This window comes from Miniopterus schreibersii (genome assembly GCF_964146895.1).
Source record: "Miniopterus schreibersii genome assembly, chromosome: 6".
Taxonomy (NCBI): Eukaryota; Metazoa; Chordata; class Mammalia; order Chiroptera; family Miniopteridae; genus Miniopterus; species Miniopterus schreibersii.
In genome coordinates, this window is record NC_138107.1 from 11,070,365 (window position 1) to 11,090,868 (window position 20,504).

Below are 20,504 nucleotides of genomic sequence, written 5' to 3' on the forward strand. Positions count from 1 at the left end.
TGCCCTTCCCGTTCTTCCCGCTGGAGACCACCTGCTATACCCAACAGCGATGCAGAAGCAGCTGTGTGTGCGGGGGCATTGCTCCCACCGCCTTGTCCCGTGTCTTACCTATGTCCCTGCCTGTCCTCTTTGCTGACCTGCTGTCTTGTGTCTGATGTTATAGACAGGTGGACCCTGTAGTCCTCAACCATGGCAGTACTTCCCCCTGGGGGGCATTTGGAACCATGTGGGGGTGCTGTTTGGTTTTCAGACTGCCTGGTATTGGTCATTAGGGACCAGGAATGCTGAATGTCCTACATTGCACTCCTGCTCAACAGAAATGCCCCACTCAAGACAGGCCATAAAGACCCTTGTTGACCAAGGGCCCAGTTACATTCCCGTGTGTTACCAGCAACCCCTCTGGTTCTGTCCCATTGGTACCGGCTATTTTATCACACTGAGTCTTAAGGGTCCTTTTGGGGTGGAGTGGGGGAGTGAATGGGGTAGAAAAGGAGAGAGGTTGACCTTGAGGGCTGACATGGGGGCAGGGTGAGAACACTGGGAAGGTATATGTAGAACACGAATCCCTGATTGATTGGGAGCAACTTTACACGTCCCCCCATCCCCAGAACATTTGGCAATGCCTAGAGACATTTTTGGTTATCACAATTCAAGGAGGGGGCTGCTATTGGCATCTAGTGGGTGGAGGTCAAAGATGCTGCTGAACCTCCTGCAACTGACAGGTCAGCCTCCCATAACCAAGGATAGTCCAACCCCAATGTCAGTAGTGCCCTGGGCTGGCCTCCCTGAGGGAAGGCATGGGAGTCTATAGAGCAGGGTGTTGCCTACAGACAGTTGGGGTTTTTGGTTTGGTGTTGGCCTTCCCTGAACGAAGCTTTCAGGTTTAGCTGGTGGGTGCTTGAAGGGGCTGTAACCCTCAGTCAAGGGTGTCCTGATGCTAATGTCTGTGCTGTCTATCTCCCACCCTATCTAGGCATTTAGACTTTTTTGAGATGGTCCGGAATGAGGATGACCTGGAGCTAGCCAGGAGGTTTGACATGGTGAGGAACCTGCCAGGGAGAGGTGACTGCGGTGGGGTCCCAGGTGGCCCCACAGCCACTTCTTCCGATCCTGTGCTGTGGCTGGTCTAGCATTGGTTGAGTTCCCTGGTGGGGCCCCCCATGGCCAGATCCTGTTCCTGGAGGCCCAGCAGTACGTTGGCTCCTGTGGGCCTCACCTGGCGGGTCTTACCTGGTAGAGTATTTACCCACTAGGGGGTCACAACCCCAAAGAAAAGAGAGCATTCTTTCTTACACATGAGTAGTCTCAAATGCCACTCCTGGACTACTTTCCCTGCCTTCCAGCAATTCCTGAGTCACCTCTCCCCATCACTAACCAGATCATGCTCAGTTAACAAAACCGTATTTCCATTTTAGCCTCAACAATCCTGGAAATACACAACTCTGCTGCCTAAATTTTGTACCATAAAATCCCCACCCAAGTAGAAACCTGCTTTTGGGTGGCACTTCGGTCACCAAGCACCACTCCCTGGATTTATAGACATGGAAGTAGGTTAGAGAGCTGGTGCCACCCTGCTTGCCTGTTGACACACAACCAGAGAGCAGGTCTGGGGTCTGAGCCCAGGCTGTGCACCTTGAGCCACGTGCTTCTTGACCCATCCAAGTCCCTGCTTCCTTCCCTTGGTTTGAGTCAGTAGCTCTCAACCAGGGGCAATTCAGCTGCCCCCACCCCCTGCCCGCGGTGCATTTACAGTGTCTTGAGACATTTTTAAGTGGTCACAACTAGTGTGAGGAGGATGCCACTGGCATCTGATAGGCAGAGGCCAGGGAGGCTGCCAAACACCCCACAATGAACAGGGCAGCCCCTACAACAAAAACGTTCTGGTCCAAGATGCCAGTAGTGCCGAGGTTGAGAGAACCTGGTTTATATAATTGGCACACTCTCCTCCCTTCTTAAGCCTGGGCCAGAGGCAGGGGCAGGTGGGCTCTCCTGGGGGGTGGCTCAGCGGATGGAGGCAGGGTCTCCTCTCCTGTCTTCTTCCTCCGCCCCCCCCCCCCCCCAGTCACTGCTCCCTCCACTCCCCAGGTCCACATCGACACCAAGAGTGCTTCCCAGATGTTTGAGCTGATCCACCGGAAGCTGAAGCACACGGAGGCCTACCCCTGCCTGCTGTCGGTGCTGCACCACTGCCTGCAGATGCCCTGTGAGTAGCCCGAACCTGCTGCTTCAGCGCCCGAGTCCAGGCCCGGGCAACCTGAGACGAGGTGTCGAGACCTCCTGGGCTGGTGAATCTCCCCAAGTCTCCCTCTGCACATGCCCCTGGGAGGCCAGGCCAGGACTCAGGCCCTGCTCCTCCCTCCCTCCTTGAGGCCATGACTTCCACTGTCACCTTGGGGAGTTGCTGGGACTTGGCCCTGAGCAAGGCCAGCATCCCAGTCCAACAAGCAGTAGCTTGATCACTGTGAAATCGAACAACTCTGGCTGTCAGCTCGATGAGGGAATGGTCAGCCTCTCGGGGAGTTCCAAAAAGAAGGTCTGTGTTTGGGAGAGTAGCAGGAATTTTTTTTTAATCAATTCCTCCAGCTAGTCCTTGCTGGCTCCCACCCTAACACCTTTGCCTCTGCAAATGTCAGCATCCAGGGGAGCAGATGCTAAGCTCTTAAGATCCAGGTGTGCACAGTGAGTGCATGAATTACACAGAATTACTAATGACCAATTTCAATAGTGCAATTTAAAGTTGTACCATTTGGTATTTAAGCTCTTCACAAAGTAGAATATTTGGAAAATCGTGGTCAACCTAGACAGACTCTCTTTAGTGGTGGTGATGGTGGTGATTGTAACAATGACAGTTTACTGTGTGCCAGCTGTGGGCCAGGTGTGAGGGGAGGTCCTTTAGCACAGTGTCTCTGAACCTTGCAGTGACATCCACTTTCATTGGATGAGGCTGAGCCAGTCTTTACATGGGAAGGAAGTTTTGTTTCTTTGCGGGCAGGGCTCTGGATGAAACATGTTCTCCTTCTGGCAGCCAGTGTCCTGACAGCACCCTGTTTTCCTGGGTGAAAGGTGAATGGAGCATGATGCCACCTTGCAATGCCCGTGTCACTAGAGTAGGGGAAAGAAAACAGACCCAGTGGCTGGGACCAGGAAGCTCTCAGTTCTCCAGAAGTCAGTTCAGAGGTTTTCATGGAAGACACGGGAAGTTCCTGGGAAAGCTGACTTCTGTCCCACAGCCCCTGGGCTTGGTGGTCCCTGGGCAATGTGTCTGGGTGTGTCTGCTTCACAGTGGGGCTTCGCAGACATGACCTTCCACCTTGTAGGCATTAATGGTTTGACTTCAAGGTCAGGATCATGCTGGTTGGTGGTCAGGAGAGATGAAGTATTGGGGGTCAAGAACCAATGAAGAGAAGCTTGTGGCTATCGTGGGAAAAGTCTATGCCCAGCCAGACTATGATTAGGGGGGATGACAGTGGGACCCTGTGAGATCATTCTCCAACCCAGCTAACGCCCTCTCTGTGCACACCTGTAATTAGTTTCCATTCATCTTTCTCTGTAGAACAATAGCATAGATAATCCCCAAACCTGTTCTTTTTAAAAAAAAAGTCCCTGGAGACTTTGTTATTCAGCACGTAATATTTTGGAGCAGATTTGCTTTCTGAAAAGTGCTTTTTTTAAGATACTGTGAAAAGCAATTTCATTTCCAGGGCACAGGATGCTCGAGTACCCACAGGGAAGAAAGGCAGCCGGGAAGAGTTTCAGGGAACAGAGAAATATGTCGAAAGGGTTGACACAGAGGGTCAGTCACAGATAAAGAAATGACTGGATTTGAGATTCTCCATCATCAGCAACTGCATCCCCTCCCCCATCAGCCCGGGAGCTTGCCAAGGGAGGGGAAGGGCCTGTCTCACCAGCCTGGGCCCAGGCAGTGTCTCTAGGGTGAGGCTCCAGGGGGCTCCCGGGCTCAGTGAAGACATGCTGTCTGTGTCCCTCAGACAAGCGGAACGGTGGCTACCTGCAGCAGTGGCAGCTCCTGGACCGCATCCTGCAGCAGATAGTCCTTCAGGACGAGAGGGGCGTGGACCCTGACCTGGCTCCCTTGGAAAACTTCAACGTCAAGAACATCGTCAACATGTGAGCAGTGGCCAGCCCTCACCTGCCTTCCTCCTTCCCATCTCTCTCCTATTTGGTGTCTCACCTGTGACAGCTCAGCTCCCTCTTTCACCCCTTCACCCCAGACACCTCCAGATGGGCCATGAGCAACACTGTCCAAAAGATCTCTGAGATAATGCAAGTGTCCACGGCCACACTGTCCACATGTGGCTGCCAAACACTGACGTGGCTGGTGTGACCGAGGAACTGAATTTTACAATGTATTTCCTTTCAGTCAAATAGCCATATGACATATGGCCAGTGACCACCATGTTGGACAGCACAGGTTTATAGGGGGCTAGTGAACTCTGAAGGGCCCATTACGCAGAATGGATAGTGGAGGAACCAGCAAACCATGGCCGGGGGGTGGCTCCCCAGCTTGTGTTTGTGTGGTCCACGGGCTAAGGGGTTTTACATTTCAAAGAGTTGTTAAAAACAGACACAAAAATATGCAACAAAGACTGTACATAGCATATAAAACCTAAAATTTCTACTGTCCATTTGGAGAAGGTTTGCCCACTGCTGGTACAGAGCATGACCATTTAGCCATGAGGCTGTGGGACAAGAATGCCACAGCCTGGGGTCTTCTGACTGACCCTGGGTGCAGAGAAACACAGAGAGCCAAGCTCCAAGTCACATCATTAATATTCAGACCTTATGTGCACACACTGAGTTTTAATTTTAAAGTTTTGCTTGTCCTTCAGTATAAGTCTGAGCCAGTTGCCCTAAGGAGATAAGTTGGCTGTCAGTGATTCATTGTATTGCCTTTCAAAGCCAAGCAGAAAACGATTTTAAAACACTCAGCTACTGTCTTCATTTGTGCAAATAGGGTTGATGTAGTGGAAATCCTGTCTGGTATGTTGGACGGGTGCAACTAGGAAAGATCAAAATGTAGCTTAATTTTCTACTAATTCCTGGCACTATTTAGCAGGGATGCTTTTCCACTGTCTGAGGATGAAAACTCCTCATGTGCAGGGAAGTTTTGCTGCTTCTTGGGCAGTGGAGTCCTAAGATCACTTTAAGCTGCCAGCATAGTCTCAGGTCTGCAACTGGAAGATCCAGTCCTAGATGTAAATGACCAGTCTGGCTGTGATCGAGCCTTGAATCTCTCTCCTCTCTGAACTGGGGCCAGGAAGCTGCAGTGCGCAGGGGGGGTGGGGGGTGGGGGGTGGGGTGTGTGGGGTGTGTGTGTGTGTGTGTGTGTGCGCGCGCGCGCGCGCACGCGTGTGTGTGAGTGCTGCTGGCCCCTTTGTTCTATTTCCCTTCTGACCCCTCGTGTCCCCCCCACTGGCTGCCCGCTTTCCGACTCCCAGCAGAGGCAGGTGGGCCCGGAGAGAGGGGAAGGCCTGTTGATCAGGTAACTTAGTGAACAGCTTGCTGCTCCCTGGACGTGGCTCGGGGGTGAAGCCATGAAATGCATCCTGGGCTCTCCAGAGGCTCCCGGCTGGGCCCCTCGCTGCAAGTCTCTGATCGCGCAAGGTGGTCCTTTCCTTCTTCCCAGGGCTGGCTGGTACCATCCCTTCCCGCAGCTCCTCATTCACTGGCAACGCGACACACAGATGACACTGTTGAAGTGTCCATTTCTCCTAGGGGGACTTCTCGGACAGGACTTAAAATCGCTTCAGCTTAGTTCCTCCACAGTGCGTACATCTGGCCCACGAGAAACCCTCACACGGTCCCCATGCAGCAAACTGTAGGCGCGCCAGTGGGCCCCAGCTCAGCGGTGCTCTCTGCTTAATGCTCCACTCTCTGTTCCCCCCCGGCCCCGAGTCAGACCCCAGTCCGCCGTGCCTCCTGCCCGGTGTCGATGAACATGGGTCAGAAGTCTCTGAGAGGCCCAGAGAAGCCATTTCCCCGGATGGCAGTGAAGCAGGTGGCAGCTCCGGGACAATGGCAGTGGCCCTCTCCAAAGAAATCTCTGCACAATTATTTCCCCATCCACACTGTCCCGTCTTTATAGCCTTGGTCTGGTTGAGAGGTCAAGAGTCATGGATCTAACTCTTCCACATTTTCAGACTTACTGGGATGGCACCTTGGGGTTTCCCCTCTCTCATACCTTGGTGTCTAAGTAAAAGCTTACTTTTAACCCTGGTTACAAGAGTTGATGTGAGTGAGGACTTTTTATGATTTAGACACCTCCCCTCTTCGCCTTCAACATACTCATTCCGTGCTGTGGCAGTGGGCGATCTCTCCCACTCTTTGGAAGCCTGCACCGTGGTAGGACCAATACGTTGACCTCTGTCAGTGTAAAAACCTATTTTTACAAAGGGGTACAAACCATTACAGTTAAGGGAAGCCTGAGATTTGGGCCTAGTTCTACCATTGCTTAGCTGTTGTCTCCAGCTCTTGTCTCAGGAGCTTCAACTGTTTCACAAAGGGGTTGGATTATAGGCCACATAGGGTCCTTTTAGCTTTCACAGCCCATGGAGAGAGACACACAGTGAGAACTGGGCAGGGATGGGGACCTGGAAGGACATCTGGAGAGTCAAAGTCCTGTCCTCCTCAGCGTGGCCAGAGAGATGGGGATCAGGGCACGGGTCTGGGGAGCAGGAGGATTGCGTGTCATCTGGGAGGTTGGGAGCCAACCTTCAACAGGCCCCCCTCCTCCCCACCAGGCTCATCAATGAGAATGAAGTGAAGCAGTGGCGAGACCAGGCCGAGAAGTTCCGGAAAGGTGAGTGTGCTGTCCGAACCCGCCGCGTGTCCCCAGCCCCCTCCCCGCCCGCCGGGACCCACCTCCTCTGGGGGACGCGCCCAGATCACGCGCTCTCTCTCCGTGTCCCCTCCTGCTTCACCCCATCCAGAGCACACGGAGCTGGTGAGCAAGCTGGAGAGGAAGGAGCGCGAGTGTGAGACAAAGACGTTGGAGAAGGAAGCGATGATGCGGACACTCAACAAGATGAAGGACAAGCTGGCCCGAGAGTCCCAGGAGCTGCGCCAGGCTCGGGGACAAGTGGCTGAGCTGGTAGCCCAACTCAGCGAAATCTCAGTACGTGGGCGCTCTCCTCTCCTTTCACACAGATGGGCCGAGGCCTTCAGGATATGGTGGGGAGAGCAGGCATGGGGAGAGACCCCAGGATGAGGGAGAAGAGAGAGGGGACCCCTGAGGCTGTAAGGGTGGCACCTCTGTGTCACTTAGAAAAAATAATGCTGTTTCCTCTGGGTGGCGCTGGCCCAGGAAGCACAGCTTGGAAGCAGAGTGCAGGTGGGCTCTTGGCTCCCCCCCAGCTGGATGCCCTAGTGTAGGTGGTGGCCTACACACTCTGTGTCAACCCTGCTGTTGCACTGTGAGGAATGTGACACTGTTCAGTGTCTGTGTGTTGATGTTTGACACGTGTGTGTGTGTGGGGGGGGGATGTTTTGGATACAGAGAGAGAAAGTGGGGGCTCAGCGTATGCGGGAGGTGAGAGCAGGGTCAGGGGTCTAGTGTAGACGGAGAATGGGAGTAAGGAAAGGAGCACTCGTGGGGACCTGGAAGGTGTCGTAGCTGATGGCTTTGTTCTTTGGATTTTTCCTGTCTCCCCACAGACAGGATCTGTATCTTCCCCACCTCCGCCTGGGGGCCCACTTACCTTGTCTTCCTCGATGACAACCAGTGACCTGCCTCCACCTGCACCCCCTTTACCATTCGCCTGCTGCCCCCCACCGCCACCACCCCTTCCACCTGGCGGGCCTCCCATTCCCCCTGGCGCCCCACCTTGCTTCAGCATGGGCCTGCCCCTCCCTCCAGACCCCTTCCCCAGCAGTGATGTCTCGCTCAGGAAGAAGTGTGTGCCCCAACCTTCCCACCCGCTGAAGTCCTTCAACTGGGTCAAGCTGAATGAGGTGAGTAGCAAGGAGAGGACAGTGCATCGGTTCTCCTACAGCCGGGGGCGGTCAGCCCCGTTGTTTGCAGACCTGTCTCCTGGTTCTTTCTTTGGTGGGTGTAAGGTAGACACAGTGAATGCAGAAGATGGGTTTGCCGATGACAGGTAGCTCACTGTCCCCTGGGAAGAGCATCTACCCTGGGAGCAGATGGCTTGGCATGTGGTAATGCCTGCATGGCCCAAGCCACCTGAGAAAGGACTCTGTGTGTGCTGACGGTTAGTGGGGTAACGTAGATACCAGAGCATGAGCCAAGCAGGGGTGCTTCCTAGAAAGACAAGGGCTGGGCTGGGACTGTAAGGACAGGGTCAGTCTGAGGAAAAGGGTGGAAGATCTGGGCAAAGACCTTGGGCCAAGGTCTAGAGATTGTAAAGATCAGGGCGATGTGGACAGAGGACTGAAATGAGGCCACGGCAGGGGCTATGACACCCTTGCAGGGAAGAGTTTGATGCCATTCAGGAGAAAGGTGCTACTTTTCTAGATGGCTCAGCAATGAGAGGCCATCATGAATATTACCCACTAATCCCCCATCCCAGGCCCAGGTGTGCAGTTGATTCCTCTGTTGGACTTGCATGAGCTTAGAGCAGAGATGCCCTGGGTCACGTTAGACCCGAGTAAATGAAAGTCAGCTCCAGCCTGGGTCAAGCCCTGCCTCTGGTTCTGCACTGTGTCCTATTAAGAGGACCAGTGACTTTGTCCCTGAGATAAATACATATAAGGCAATTGAGTTCAGTTGGCCTGACTCAGGCATACTTCAACAACAGACATGCCCGGCGCTGGGAGCAGTGGGTGCCCTCTGACCTTGCTGCATGGGCCGGTGGACTCTCTGGGCAAATTCGTAACTGTACCATTCTATGTGAACTTAAATGAGCCCGAATAGAGATTCAAGGGGGAAGCGACGTGGGATTGCTACGTAGGTGGTCAGCTCTTTGTTAGATGCCTTCTCCTGCTGGTGGACCAGCGAGCCAGTCAGTCTCACGCCTGCTCCAGGGAAAGCATTTTGCTGGGGGCTGTGATGGATAACACTAAAGAGCGATAATACTAAAGTTGCCCTGTAAGAGCTTTGGATCTAGGGAGTGTGTTCAAAGAAACACTTGTAGATCTTGGGGATGGACTGCAGGAGATGTTCTAGCCTCGAACCAAACCAGGTTTGGCTCTAGCTGTGTGACCTGTGACATTGCTCATTTTGTCGACACCTCGGTTTGCTTGTCAGGGAGATGATCTCAGATTCCTTCTACCTCTGGTTTTATGATGTAGGGAAGGGGACGCATGAATACTGCCCATTCATAGTCTCCTGGGCCTCTGACAACATCTTCGATCTGAGTTATTAAAATTTTAGAGCTGCTTGTTAGCAGCGTTCTGAAGCAACGCTGTTGAAGTTGGTGGCAGCTGCATGGCACAGCTGTGCCCTGCGGGTGCTCTCCGTGGTCACGGGGCAGACCAGGAGGGCCACGGGCACACGGAACCAGAGGCCGGAGGCTGTCTGGAGACGTGCATTGTTCATGATCAGAAATAATATGTTCTTAAATTGTGGTAAAAAGAAGATATAATTTTTGTCTCCTGTACTTACAATTTATAATTTATGATTTTAAAATACCGTGAAAAGTTGATTAGGCACCTTAGAAATTAAAGAAGGCAGACAAGGCAACTAATATTTTTGTAACATTTTGATCATATAGAGCTTTGTGCTTAGGATTTTCTCTGGCGTCCAGCACTGATACAGTCTACATGAATTCCTCGCGGACCCAGCACAGGCCAGAGTCGCATTCCTAGGTGGGAAAGTACAGAGTTGATGGAATAGGCACTGGGGTCATTCATGGGAGCTGCAGACAGTGGAGGAGGGGCGTCAATATTTGTGAATCTATTATCACAGCCCCAAGCATTTATTTGTGTGACTGGAGCTTATTTAATTATTTGGGCTTCAGGTTCTTGATCTGTAAGACGGGGGTAATTATGCATTTATATCAAAGGTTGTTTTAATACATATACTTGTCACAGTGACCGACACATAGGACGTCTTAATAATAATAATATTGGTTATTGTTGGTGGCACTACCATATGTGCTTTATGTCATCTCACTTAATTGACACTCTAGCTTAGTAAGTAGGCATCGTTGAGACTCAGTTTCCGTCATGTGACATAAGAGAACAGTCCCCCTCCATCTGCCAACAGTCCCATAGGGTGACGAGGCAGGGAGGGAGAGCAAGCCTGGTCTCACTGACCCCCAGTGCTCCACGAGGGAAACGCTGAAATGTGTTTAGAGAAAGATTTCCCCAGCATACACAAAGTGTCTCTAGAGGGGCAGAAACGCCCAGAATCTAGACCAGAGGTGATGAGGTCTTGGCCAGAGTGGTGTAAAAATTAAATTTGAGAATTATGACGGTGGGCGCATCGGGATGACTTGGCGAGATTTAGGATGCGGAGGACACCGGAACGGACGTACCTGTGTCTGGCTCCAGGCTCGGCTGCACCTCCACCAGGAGTTCTGGGGAATATGGGCAGGGGAGAGTGTTTGGGAAGATGCGCGGGGGAGACTGGGTGCTCGGTCTGTTGTTTCTTCCTAGTGTTCAACATCCACTCTCTCATTCCAGCCCTTTCCTTCTCGCCCTGGCCTCCCCAGGAGGAAGGAGCACTGGGAAGCTTCACCTCGCTGAGCCTTCCCAGTGCGCCCACCTCCACCCCAGGCCTAGATTTAGGTGGGAACTAAACTAGAAGTCTGTCTCCCCTGCCTCCCCCAATCTGATTCCTGACCATCTCCTCTCTGCCTTCTACGGACCCCGCTCCAGGAGCCTGGCTGCTCTCCCCAGGCCCCTTCCCCTACCCCACTCGTGCTCCTGGGTACCCCCCCCCCCCCACACACACACACAGTGGTTGTTTCTGCCATGAGAAGAATGTGTCTGTGTTGGGTTTGGCCAGTTGCCTGTATCCCTTGCCGCTCCAAGCTTCCCAGCCCGGCATTCCACGAGAGGGTCCCTGGCCTTAGGAAGGCCACAGGAATGTCCCCACCCCCCTGCTCTGGCCTAGCCTCCCCTTTTCCAGAGTTTAAGAAAATAAAAGTGAGTGAAAGGTATGTTTCTCTCTCCAAGCCTTGCTGAGGGGGAGGTGCAGGGAGGAGGGGGCAGATTAGGAAGGTTCCCCAGCTGCCCTGCAGCCAGGGGGCTGTGTGTGTGGGGGGGTGGGGGTAGGGATTCTACCTGAAAAGACGGCAAAGTTCTAGATGAGCCGCGGATTCCCAGGTGGAGCCTCGGGGAGGACCTCTGGTCGCTGTCCTCTAAGCCACTATCAGGGTGCTGCAGGACCACTGGAGTGTTCCTGGTGTGGTGACAGCTCCTCCGCAGAGGCTGACAGCTTCTCCTTGGACCCCTGGGTGGGGATTCAACGAAAGGGTCCTACACAGAGGTGGGGCAGTGCCCAAGTTGAGAGACCTTGGAAACTCCTGAGCCCATCCCGGTCATAAGGGACAGACATCCTCCCTGGGTCTGACCAACGGGAAACTGTGGCAGAGCCTTGCTGGCCTCCGCAGTCACTGGAGGGGGCATGATGTCCCAGCCTTTGGCTCTTGTCCACTTTCTGGGGATCTGGGAAAGTGGGAGGAAGCCCCCTGGGAGAGCAAATGACCATCTGGGATACAGGAAATATCATCCCAGATACGTGAGGGCACTCTTCCTCCCCGGCCCCGGCCCCGGCCAGCCCACCCTCACGGGGTGCCCCCAGAGCTGGTCTGCTTCGCCTTTCTGCGAGGAGTTGCGTACCCGCCCATCCCCCACTCTGGCGCACCCACTGATCTCTGTAACGCTTCCACGTGGCCCCGCGTGGACAGGAGGAAGAGGTGGTCTCTGGCCTCTACCCTGGAGCAGAGTGTTGAGGGGCGGGGGTTTGAGGGGAGGAATCGACCCCTTCTGATGGCCAGAAAGCCTGGCTCTCATGAAGTGTGCCCCTGGGGGGCAGGAGGGTAGGGGGGCACTGGACATCTCCGCGGTGAAGGAAGTGAGTCAACCATGGGCCTTCTTCCCGCCCTGAATCTTAGGAACGTGTCCCTGGCACCGTATGGAATGAGATTGATGACATGCAGATATTTCGGATTCTGGACCTACAGGACTTTGAGAAGATGTTTTCGGCCTATCAGAGGCACCAGGTAAGACCCTGCCTCCTCCAGCCCCTTGGATCTTGACCTTTAGTCTTGACTTCACATTTGCCCCTTAAACCCAGTCCTCAGCCCCTCTGTCTCTCACCCTGGAACACTGGAGGTGGAGTCCAGGGGCCTGGCCCTGGTGACTCTGCTTTTTCTTTGGCTGCAGGAGTTAGGGGCTATATCTAAAAGGCATTTTAATTTTCCAAACCACTTTCTCCACTGTGCTCTCAACTCTCAACACCCCCAAGAGTCAAGTAGCAGAGGATACCAATGTTTCATGGTCATGTTAGGGGGCTGAGGCTAGACCGGGCCTGGGCAGGCTGGCAGAGGCCCCAGGCTTTGCTCTACAGATGCTGGGTACAGATGGCTGACGAGTGAGTGGCAGTAGGGGCAGCGGGGTCAGTGGCAGAACACAGGGCGCTCCCAAGTCAGGGATCTCAAACTATGCCGAGTACCTGTGGGATTGCCAAAAATGCAGATTCTGGTACCTTATCCTCAAACAAAAGTGAGTCAGGAACTGAACTGGGCCCAGGAATCTGCATGCAGCTGGCACATCTGGGGGCTGCCCCCCAAGCCCCCTTTGGCATCACTGGTCAGAGGCCTTGAGTTGTTTGCTTTCTCTCTGGCCTCTGAGGGGCTGCTTCCACTTGGGGTTGTGCTACTTTCTTCTGCGTTTTCTCTGCTGAGCTCGGGGTTCCAGCCCTGAGCACGTCCCCATGTGCCAATGAGTAGGGTCTGTGCCCTCCTGGGCACTGTGCAGCAGCTGCATGTGGTGACTGGGCTCCCCACTTTTTCTGCCAAGTCCAGGCCTGAGGCTGACCCTTCCTGAGGACAATGGGGGCTGAGGCAGGTGTCACTGCTCCTAAGGGACTAGCCAAAGGGCTGAGGTGGGGCAGGGCTCCAGCCTTGCTTTGGGTTTCTAGAAAACCAGATGGTTCTTTGTGTAATTGAAATGTGGGCCCTCGAGGCATCTGATTGCAGGCAGCATTTTCAACCCTAGACCATGTCAGGCTGCATGGCCACCAGCAGTGGCTGGAGGGCATCCTGAGCGCTTGGTGCTCCTGCGCATCAGTGCTCCGAGGGCCCCGGATGGAGGGAGCGTTGCAAGGGGACTATCGGGTGTGGCCAATCGCAGACCTCTATCTAGTCTGAGCATCTCCTCAGGGCCAGGGTTCTGGTCTGGCCCACCAGTCTCTGGGGCCCTGAGGCGGGCTGGGCTGGGGCCAGTAGGGAAAGAGGGGCTGTAGAGTCGAGGGCAGGCTGGGTCTGGGGCCTCCCCATCTGGTGAGTGAAGAGTTAAGACAGAAAGCCCCCTGTTCTGTGCCCCCTCACTGCTCTGAGCGCACTCTGCAGCACCCTGTCATTCCGTGGGCGCCTAGACTTGGGGTTGAGTTCACAGCAGCAGAGCCGGATGGATCTGAGCCATGTTGCCCTGGTCGCCTCCTCTTGCTGTGTTGGGACCTGGATGGTTGTGGGCGGGGGAGGTCCTATGTCCTCTGGGTCTTCCCTCCCTGTCCCACATAAGTCCTGACTTAGTGATTTCAGCTCCATCAGGGTCAGGAAGGGAGAACCAGGGGCAAGCTCCACCTCCCCAGGCCCCCTTAGAGATTCAAAAGCAGGCGAGGGGCAAGGGACACGGAGCAAAATTCAGGGACACCTGCTTCCCTCTGTCTCAAGGAAGCATCTTCCACATGGTCCAGCTCGGGTTCGGTGTGTTTCCTCCCCTATTTAGAAAGTTTAACTCATGGGTGGAGAAATCCCAGCAGAGGAGAGGGAAGCTTGGGGTGGGGAGCTCGGGCAGGGTCTGCCCCCGCTGGGGAGTGCTGGGTGGTCCACCGCACCCGGGGCCTGTAGGAGATGCCGCTTGTCCTCCTCTGTTTGGCTTGTGGGTGCATGCCTGCTAGAAGCTGCTCCTGTACATGCTTCTCCAGCCAGGGGGTCTCGATGGGATGGAGCAGAGTAGAAGATGAGAGGTTCCCGTGTCTCTTTTCCTGTCCCTGGGTCCCTGTACCTCTTGGCTAACGTTGTGCATGTTTAATTCTCTGTTGACTGTGGCTGCTGCCTGCCTAGGAGCTGATAACTAATACCTCCCAACAGGTGAGTCGCTCACGGGGCTCTGGACGCTCCAACTTTTAACCACTACTTTGGGCTGCTGCCCTGTACCGGGCCCCCAAATGAGCAGGCCCGTCCATTCTACCTTTTACCTTATCACCCATCCATACAGGACGGCACGGAGGAGGGGCCCCACAGACAAAGCCAAAGTGTAGGTGAGGGGGTAGTGCTAACGGACCCTGCCGCAGTGGAGGGGAAAGCGTGCCGGAGTAAGGAGGAGGCTTCTGGGCTCTTGTCTTACCCAAGGGAAGGGCCCAGCGCCTGGCCGTCCTGTGAGAGTGAGCAGGCCAGGCGCAGCTCACGGGGGCAGCGATGTGAGTGGCGGCCCCTGCAGTTGTGCAGCATGGAGCACGGACATGCAGGGAGCTCCCCGAGTGGGAGCTGGCCTCCTGTCTGCTCACCAGGGGCCCCAGAGAAGGCAGAGGGATCTGGTTTCTTAGGAATATGCCTGCTAGAACCTCAGAGGAGAGATTCTACAGGGAATTCTGCCTCAGTTTCCCCACCTCTGAACATGTGGATGCCCTCTTCCCAGGGGATATTGGGCTGAGCCTGAAGTCTCCAGGGCCCCGGGAACTGTGGCCTTCTGGGGACTTAGAACCAGCTTCTTATAACTTTGGGGAGGCTGTCTGGGTGGGGCTGTGGGTTGATTTTCCAGGGATGTGTGAATCCTATCACATGGCCTGAAGCCATAGGGATCAATGACTCCCCCCCATTGGAACTGCTCCTCTCTAGTTTGCACAGAGAAGGCAGTCTCTAAAAAAGGGGTTCCTCATTGCCCCCCAACTCATTCTAGCCCATGGTAAATTCCCAGATGCCTCCTATTAGGGTCAGTAGTTGACCACCACCCTCTCTCTCTCCTGCCGTTTTCTTTCCCTTTCCTACTCTCACACCAGGAGCATGGCCTGGTTGGTAGGGGGGTAGCTCCTGGGGGGTGGGGGGCAAATAGAAGATTGGGGGAAACACACACCTCAACCTTTCTGATTGGCTTGTTGGTTGCAGAAAGAGTTGGGCTCCACTGAGGACATCTACCTGGCCTCCCGCAAGGTCAAAGAGCTGTCAGTCATTGACGGCCGGAGGGCACAGAACTGCATCATTCTTCTCTCCAAGTACGTGCTGGCCCTGCCCGCGCTGGCGCCTGGTGGGAGGGGATGGCCCGGAAGCTGAGGACTGAGGTGGGGCTAGTGGAGGAAGATGGGTGGCTTGAATGCCTGGGGGAGCTAGGTGGCCGAGGACTGGGGTGATGACTGGGGTGACAGTAGTCTCTGGCCTCGCCCTCTCCGCTGCCCCCTGGGAAAGAGGAGGGGGCAGTGATCTGGAACCCTCCCTGGGAGCCCGTGGGGAGCAGCAGTGGGGGCTCTGCAGACAGGAAGCTGCCCCGATCTCGAGGCCCTGACCAGCTTGGTCAGCGTCTAGTGGGGGAACTGCTCTAAGCCCATGGAGGGCCCCACGAGGCTTAGGCCACAGAGCAGCATGATCTCAGCCCCCAAGCATTTCCCACGGCTGAGAACAAGCCGGGCAGTATCTCGCTAACAGCACAGCTTCTGTGCGGGCCTCCCCCCTGGGCTAGGGTCAGAGGGCACCGCCTCCCAGACTATTCTTAGTGCCACCCCTGGGACACCCACCCCCTTTCCTCCCACAAGGCCCCAGGCCTCTGTTTCTCCCCCTTGATGGTGGTGGGGGTCTGCACCCCCAGGGCTCCCGCTGGCTGAGCATCTGGAGGGGCTAGGGAAGGGGTGTGTGTGTGCTTGTGTGTGTCGGGGCGGGGCGGGACTGCTCCCCGCCTCCCCAGGCAGCAAGCTGGATGAGAGCGATGGGGGCAGCTGTGTGGGAGCCGAGGCGCCGTCACTGGCTGAGAGCTGGTCTGTCTGCTGAGAACGAAGGAAGCAGGAAGCGGCCCCTTGAAGGCCTGCGCCTCCCCCCGTCCTCCCAGGGAGATGCTGCAGATATTTTAGGCATGAAGAAGAGGAAGGTCAGAAACCTGCTCATGTCTCAGGCTACCCTGAAGATGGCCCCTCTACCCCCAAATGCTCCTATCAGCTCTGACGGCGACCCAGGCACCAGACCAGAGACTAGAATTTGTCTAGAGCTTCGCTTAGAGACCATTTTTGTTTATGGAGTGAACCCTAGTTTAGTCTGAGGACGCTTTGCAGGAGAGCTGAGGAGCTGGGGAGGGAGGGGGACTCACCACCGAGCTCACATGAGGGGGAGAGAGAAGCTGCGGTCTGTCCCACGCAGAGGCCCAGGCCGGGCTGCTCAGGGCGGGGCTCTTGCCTTAGGTTGAAGCTTTCTAACGAGGAGATCCGGCAGGCCATCCTGAAGATGGACGAGCAGGAGGACCTCGCCAAGGATATGCTGGAGCAGGTGAGCCCCTCGAGGGAGGGGGGCTGAAGCCAGGGGGCAGCGTACCCCTTCCCAACGGCCCCCAGAGAGGCCAAGTAGTCAAGGAGAAACCAGGCCGGAGGCTGGAGGAGTGTGGGAAGAGGTTTCTAGAAACTCCCCTGGGCAAACCTTTCTGAGGGGAGGCCAGGAAAGGCTGCATCTGTTCCAGGGGATTGAAGCCCCGAAAGCTGGTGTGAGGCATGAGCCCGTGGGTCTCAAGGCAAAGTCCCGGACCCATAGTCATATCTTCCCCAAGTTGCTTCTACCTCAGTTTGCTCTATGCTTCAAGAGAAACCTAGAAAACACCAAACAAAACCACCATTAGTTGGACTTCATTAAAATCATGAACTCTGTTCATCAAAAAAGCACTATCACTAGAGTGAAAAGACAAGCCAAACCTTAGAAGATGTTTGCTCTATGTATACCCGGCAGAGATCTCATATTCAGAGTAAAGAACTCCACAAATCAGTGAGAAAATGATGAACAACTGCTCTTAAAAATGAGCCAAAAACTTGAACACGTGCTTCATGAAGGAGAATTTCTAACTGGTTCAATACCATCGTTCATCAGAGAGAGACGGTAGGTGCGGCGTGTGAGGCAATGCCCCGCACTCACCAGAATAGCTGAGATTAGAGAGACTGACAGTCCCAAGGGCTGGCTGGGAGGCGACGCAGTGGGAATTCTCGTTGGGTGCAGTCATTTTGGAAAATGACTCGGCAGCGCACACTAGGGCCACAGGTACACCCACCCAGCGCGCAGCGGGTCCACCCCTAGGCGTGTCCCCGGCCCCCGGCTGTGAACCCGAGGCCTGTCCCCGGGAGAGCAGACACAGGCTGTGCCGGTGCAGGACACGGCTGCGCGGCAGGGAGCAGAAACACCTGCCGGTGCTCCCCCGCCGCCGAGTCTCCGTGAAAGGGGGCAGACCCTGCAGGGAACGCACACCTCGAGCCATTTATGAGAAGTTCAGGGACAGGCAGGTCAACTCTAGGTGACGGAACTCAGTCGAGAGGCTGTATTGGAGGGAGGGGCGGGCAGGCTGATGGAAGGGACACGAGGGAACTTCTGGGCGGGATGGACATCTTCCAGATCTTGTCTCCCTGGTGGTGGGTAGTTTTGTAAAAACTCGTTGAACTGCGCATTTAAAATGGATGTGTTTTATTTTACATACATAAAACCTCAATAAGAGTTTAAAAAGAAGAAAGCCACTGACCTGTATATTTAAGGATAATTACTTTGGCCCTGGCCGGTGTGGCTCATTTGGTTGGAGCATCATTCTGGGCACCAAAAGGTTGTGGGTTCAAATCCCAGTTGGAAGGCAACTAATCAGTGTTTTCTCTCACATCTCTCTCTCTCTCTTTCTCCCCCCTTCACCTCTCTCTAAAAATCAATGAGCATATCCTCAGGTGAGGATTAAAATAATAATAATTATTATTTTACTGTATGTAAGTTATTTCTTAATTTTAAATAGTAAAAAAAGGAAAGAAAGAAGTCTAGGATTGGGTTCACTGCTGTCCCTTTCGGGCAGATAAAACACAAGCCATCTCAGAGGATGCCTCGGTTTCTTAAGGGCCCCCCCCCCCCCCATTGAACGCTCTCAGTGTACCGGCGTCTGAGCGCTGTGCCGCCGCATCTGCTTCCCACCAGTTCCCCGTCTGACCTTCGCCTGCTCTTTGCAGCTCCTCAAGTTCATCCCGGAGAAGAGTGACATTGACCTCCTCGAGGAGCACAAGCACGAGATCGAGCGGATGGCCCGAGCAGACCGCTTCCTCTATGAGATGAGCAGGTGGGCAGCGGGGTGGGGGGGGGCGGGCTGAGGAGGGGCCGGAGCTGGCTCCCGGGCGGGGCTGGAGGGGCCTCCCCCTGACGGTGACACAGCTTGCCCTGTCCGCAGGATTGACCACTACCAGCAGCGGCTGCAGGCCCTCTTCTTCAAGAAGAAATTCCAGGAGCGGCTGGCCGAGGCCAAGCCCAAAGTGGAAGGTAGGACTGCGGGAGTGGAGGAGGCCTGGGGAGGCCGGGGAGGGAGTCCACGAACAGGGACAGAGGAAACCCACCCCCCGTCCCCCCGCAAAACCAGAATCAAGGACAAAATTTAAAGCTGTGAGCTTGTAGATATATGCACTTGTTTGTTAGCACATGTGCCAAGCGTGGACACACTTCCTGTGCCTCAGCGTGCAGACTCTGGGGCAGAGGATCTATGACATCTGCCCTAGCCTGGGGCAGAGATGCTGGAAAAACAGTGACACAGTAGTGCCCCCTTTTTCGAGGTTTCGCTTTCCATGACTTCAGTTACCCGCGGTCAGCCATGGTCCAAAAGTATGAACTGGAAGTTTGCAGAAATATACAATTTATAAGTTTTAAATCGTGTGCCGTTCTGAGTAACGTGAGGAAGTCTCGGGCCATCCTGGCCCATCGCACCTGGGACGTGACCCATCCCTTTGTCCTGCATGTCCATGCTGCAATGCTCCCCCTCATCAGTCCCTTAATAACCTCTCCGTTATTGGATCAGTTACGAGAGAGAGGAGAGACACCATGTTCACATAACTTTCATTGCAGTATATTGCTGTAACTGTCCTAATTCATCACTAGTTATTGTTACTCTCTTACTGTGCCTAACTTATAAATTAAACTTTTTCGTAGATATGTATGTATAGGAAAAATCGGTATGCACAGGGCTCGGTGCTCTTCTTGGTTTCAGGCATCCGCTGGGGGTTTTGGAGAGTATCCCCTGCAGATAACGGGGAACCCTGTGATAGCAAGCACCTAGGACAGCTCCTGGCATGGTTTGATCTCATCAACCTTTATCCTGCTGGAGAGGTTCTCAGCTCATAGAAGGCCACTGGGCACATTGTTTTAAGAGTGAGGTACTCAGAAAGTAGGACTCTGGCAAGGTAATCTCTGGAGGCATCTGATTTTCTGGGTGGGAGAACCCCATCCTACACAGACAGGCCTTTTTCAGAGCACGTTGTTATTAAATGAGAACCATGTGCCACGCACTGTGTGAAATACTCCACATGGGCGCAGTCCCTTGGTCCTCACAACAGACCTGTGGGTGCACCTGTTCACTCACCCCTAAGATGGGGATGTGTTGCCTGAGGCCATGTGACTGGTGCAAGGTGGAGTCAAAATTAGAACACAATGTTGTTCTTCAAAGTCCGTCCCTTCGCTCTCATCCTGGTGTCCTCCCCAGAGGAGGGCAGAGGACGGGGGCAGGGAGTGGGGGAGAGCAGGTGGTCATTATGGCAGGTCGCCATGCAGACAGGAGGGGAATGCAGGTGAGGCGGTGAGGACGGTCAGCGGAGTGGAACAAGGGAGCCTGAGTCCAGGATGTGGAGGGGGACAGGCTGGGGGCAGAGCATGGGCCCCCTCTGCTGGACACCGGGGCCAGCTGGCAGGTCTTGGGATGGCCTGTCCAAAAAAGGGCCCTTTCTAGAGTTCTCTGAACTGCATGACAGAGCTAGGACAGACATCTTCTGTGACCTGGATCCTGACTCATACACACACACATACACACACACACACGGGAACTGCAGGCTGCCTGTGATTGTAGAGGAAGGAGGATCTGTGATGTGAGGGACAGGGAAAGAGGTCAGCGGAGACTCTCAGGTCTGAGGTCTGGTGGCACCTCCTGCCCCGGCGAAGGGGGAATCCTTCCCTTCACCCAGCTCTCTCTGTCCTGCCCCTGACCGCCCTTGGGGCCTGAGGCACAGGGAAGGGGTTCAGCCCGAGGCATGTGCTCAACTACTTGGGTATCGTGGTTCAGGGGAGCAAATGTGAGCAACAGCCACTCGGAGCTGTGGAACTAGAGTAGCTTAGCCACCGGGTGGCTGTGCCCTCAGATGGTTTCCTGTTCTGCGGGCCACTCGCGAC

At 54.7% G+C, this 20,504-nt stretch overlaps 1 protein-coding gene across 6 annotated transcripts in view; it reads left to right on the plus strand.

Annotated features, from left to right (window-relative positions):
• The window catches only part of DAAM2 (dishevelled associated activator of morphogenesis 2), a 131,172-nt gene that overhangs the window by 75,337 nt on the left and 35,331 nt on the right, over window positions 1-20,504 (plus strand). For 5 of the 6 annotated variants that reach the window (XR_013999076.1, XM_081141033.1, XM_081141029.1 and 2 more), the window contains exons 9-20: window positions 974-1,040; window positions 2,086-2,203; window positions 3,990-4,128; window positions 6,762-6,820; window positions 6,951-7,135; window positions 7,675-7,971; window positions 12,039-12,146; window positions 14,214-14,240; window positions 15,255-15,361; window positions 16,532-16,616; window positions 18,311-18,417; window positions 18,526-18,614. Coding sequence is in view for 5 of the 6 variants with exons in the window: in XM_081141033.1 (XP_080997159.1) it covers window positions 974-1,040; window positions 2,086-2,203; window positions 3,990-4,128; window positions 6,762-6,820; window positions 6,951-7,135; window positions 7,675-7,971; window positions 12,039-12,146; window positions 14,214-14,240; window positions 15,255-15,361; window positions 16,532-16,616; window positions 18,311-18,417; window positions 18,526-18,614 (1,388 nt within the window). In the remaining variant the exon portion in view is untranslated. The remainder of the gene's footprint in view (window positions 1-973; window positions 1,041-2,085; window positions 2,204-3,989; window positions 4,129-6,761; window positions 6,821-6,950; window positions 7,136-7,674; window positions 7,972-12,038; window positions 12,147-14,213; window positions 14,241-15,254; window positions 15,362-16,531; window positions 16,617-18,310; window positions 18,418-18,525; window positions 18,615-20,504) is intronic. The other variant, XM_081141032.1, reaches the window with a different exon arrangement.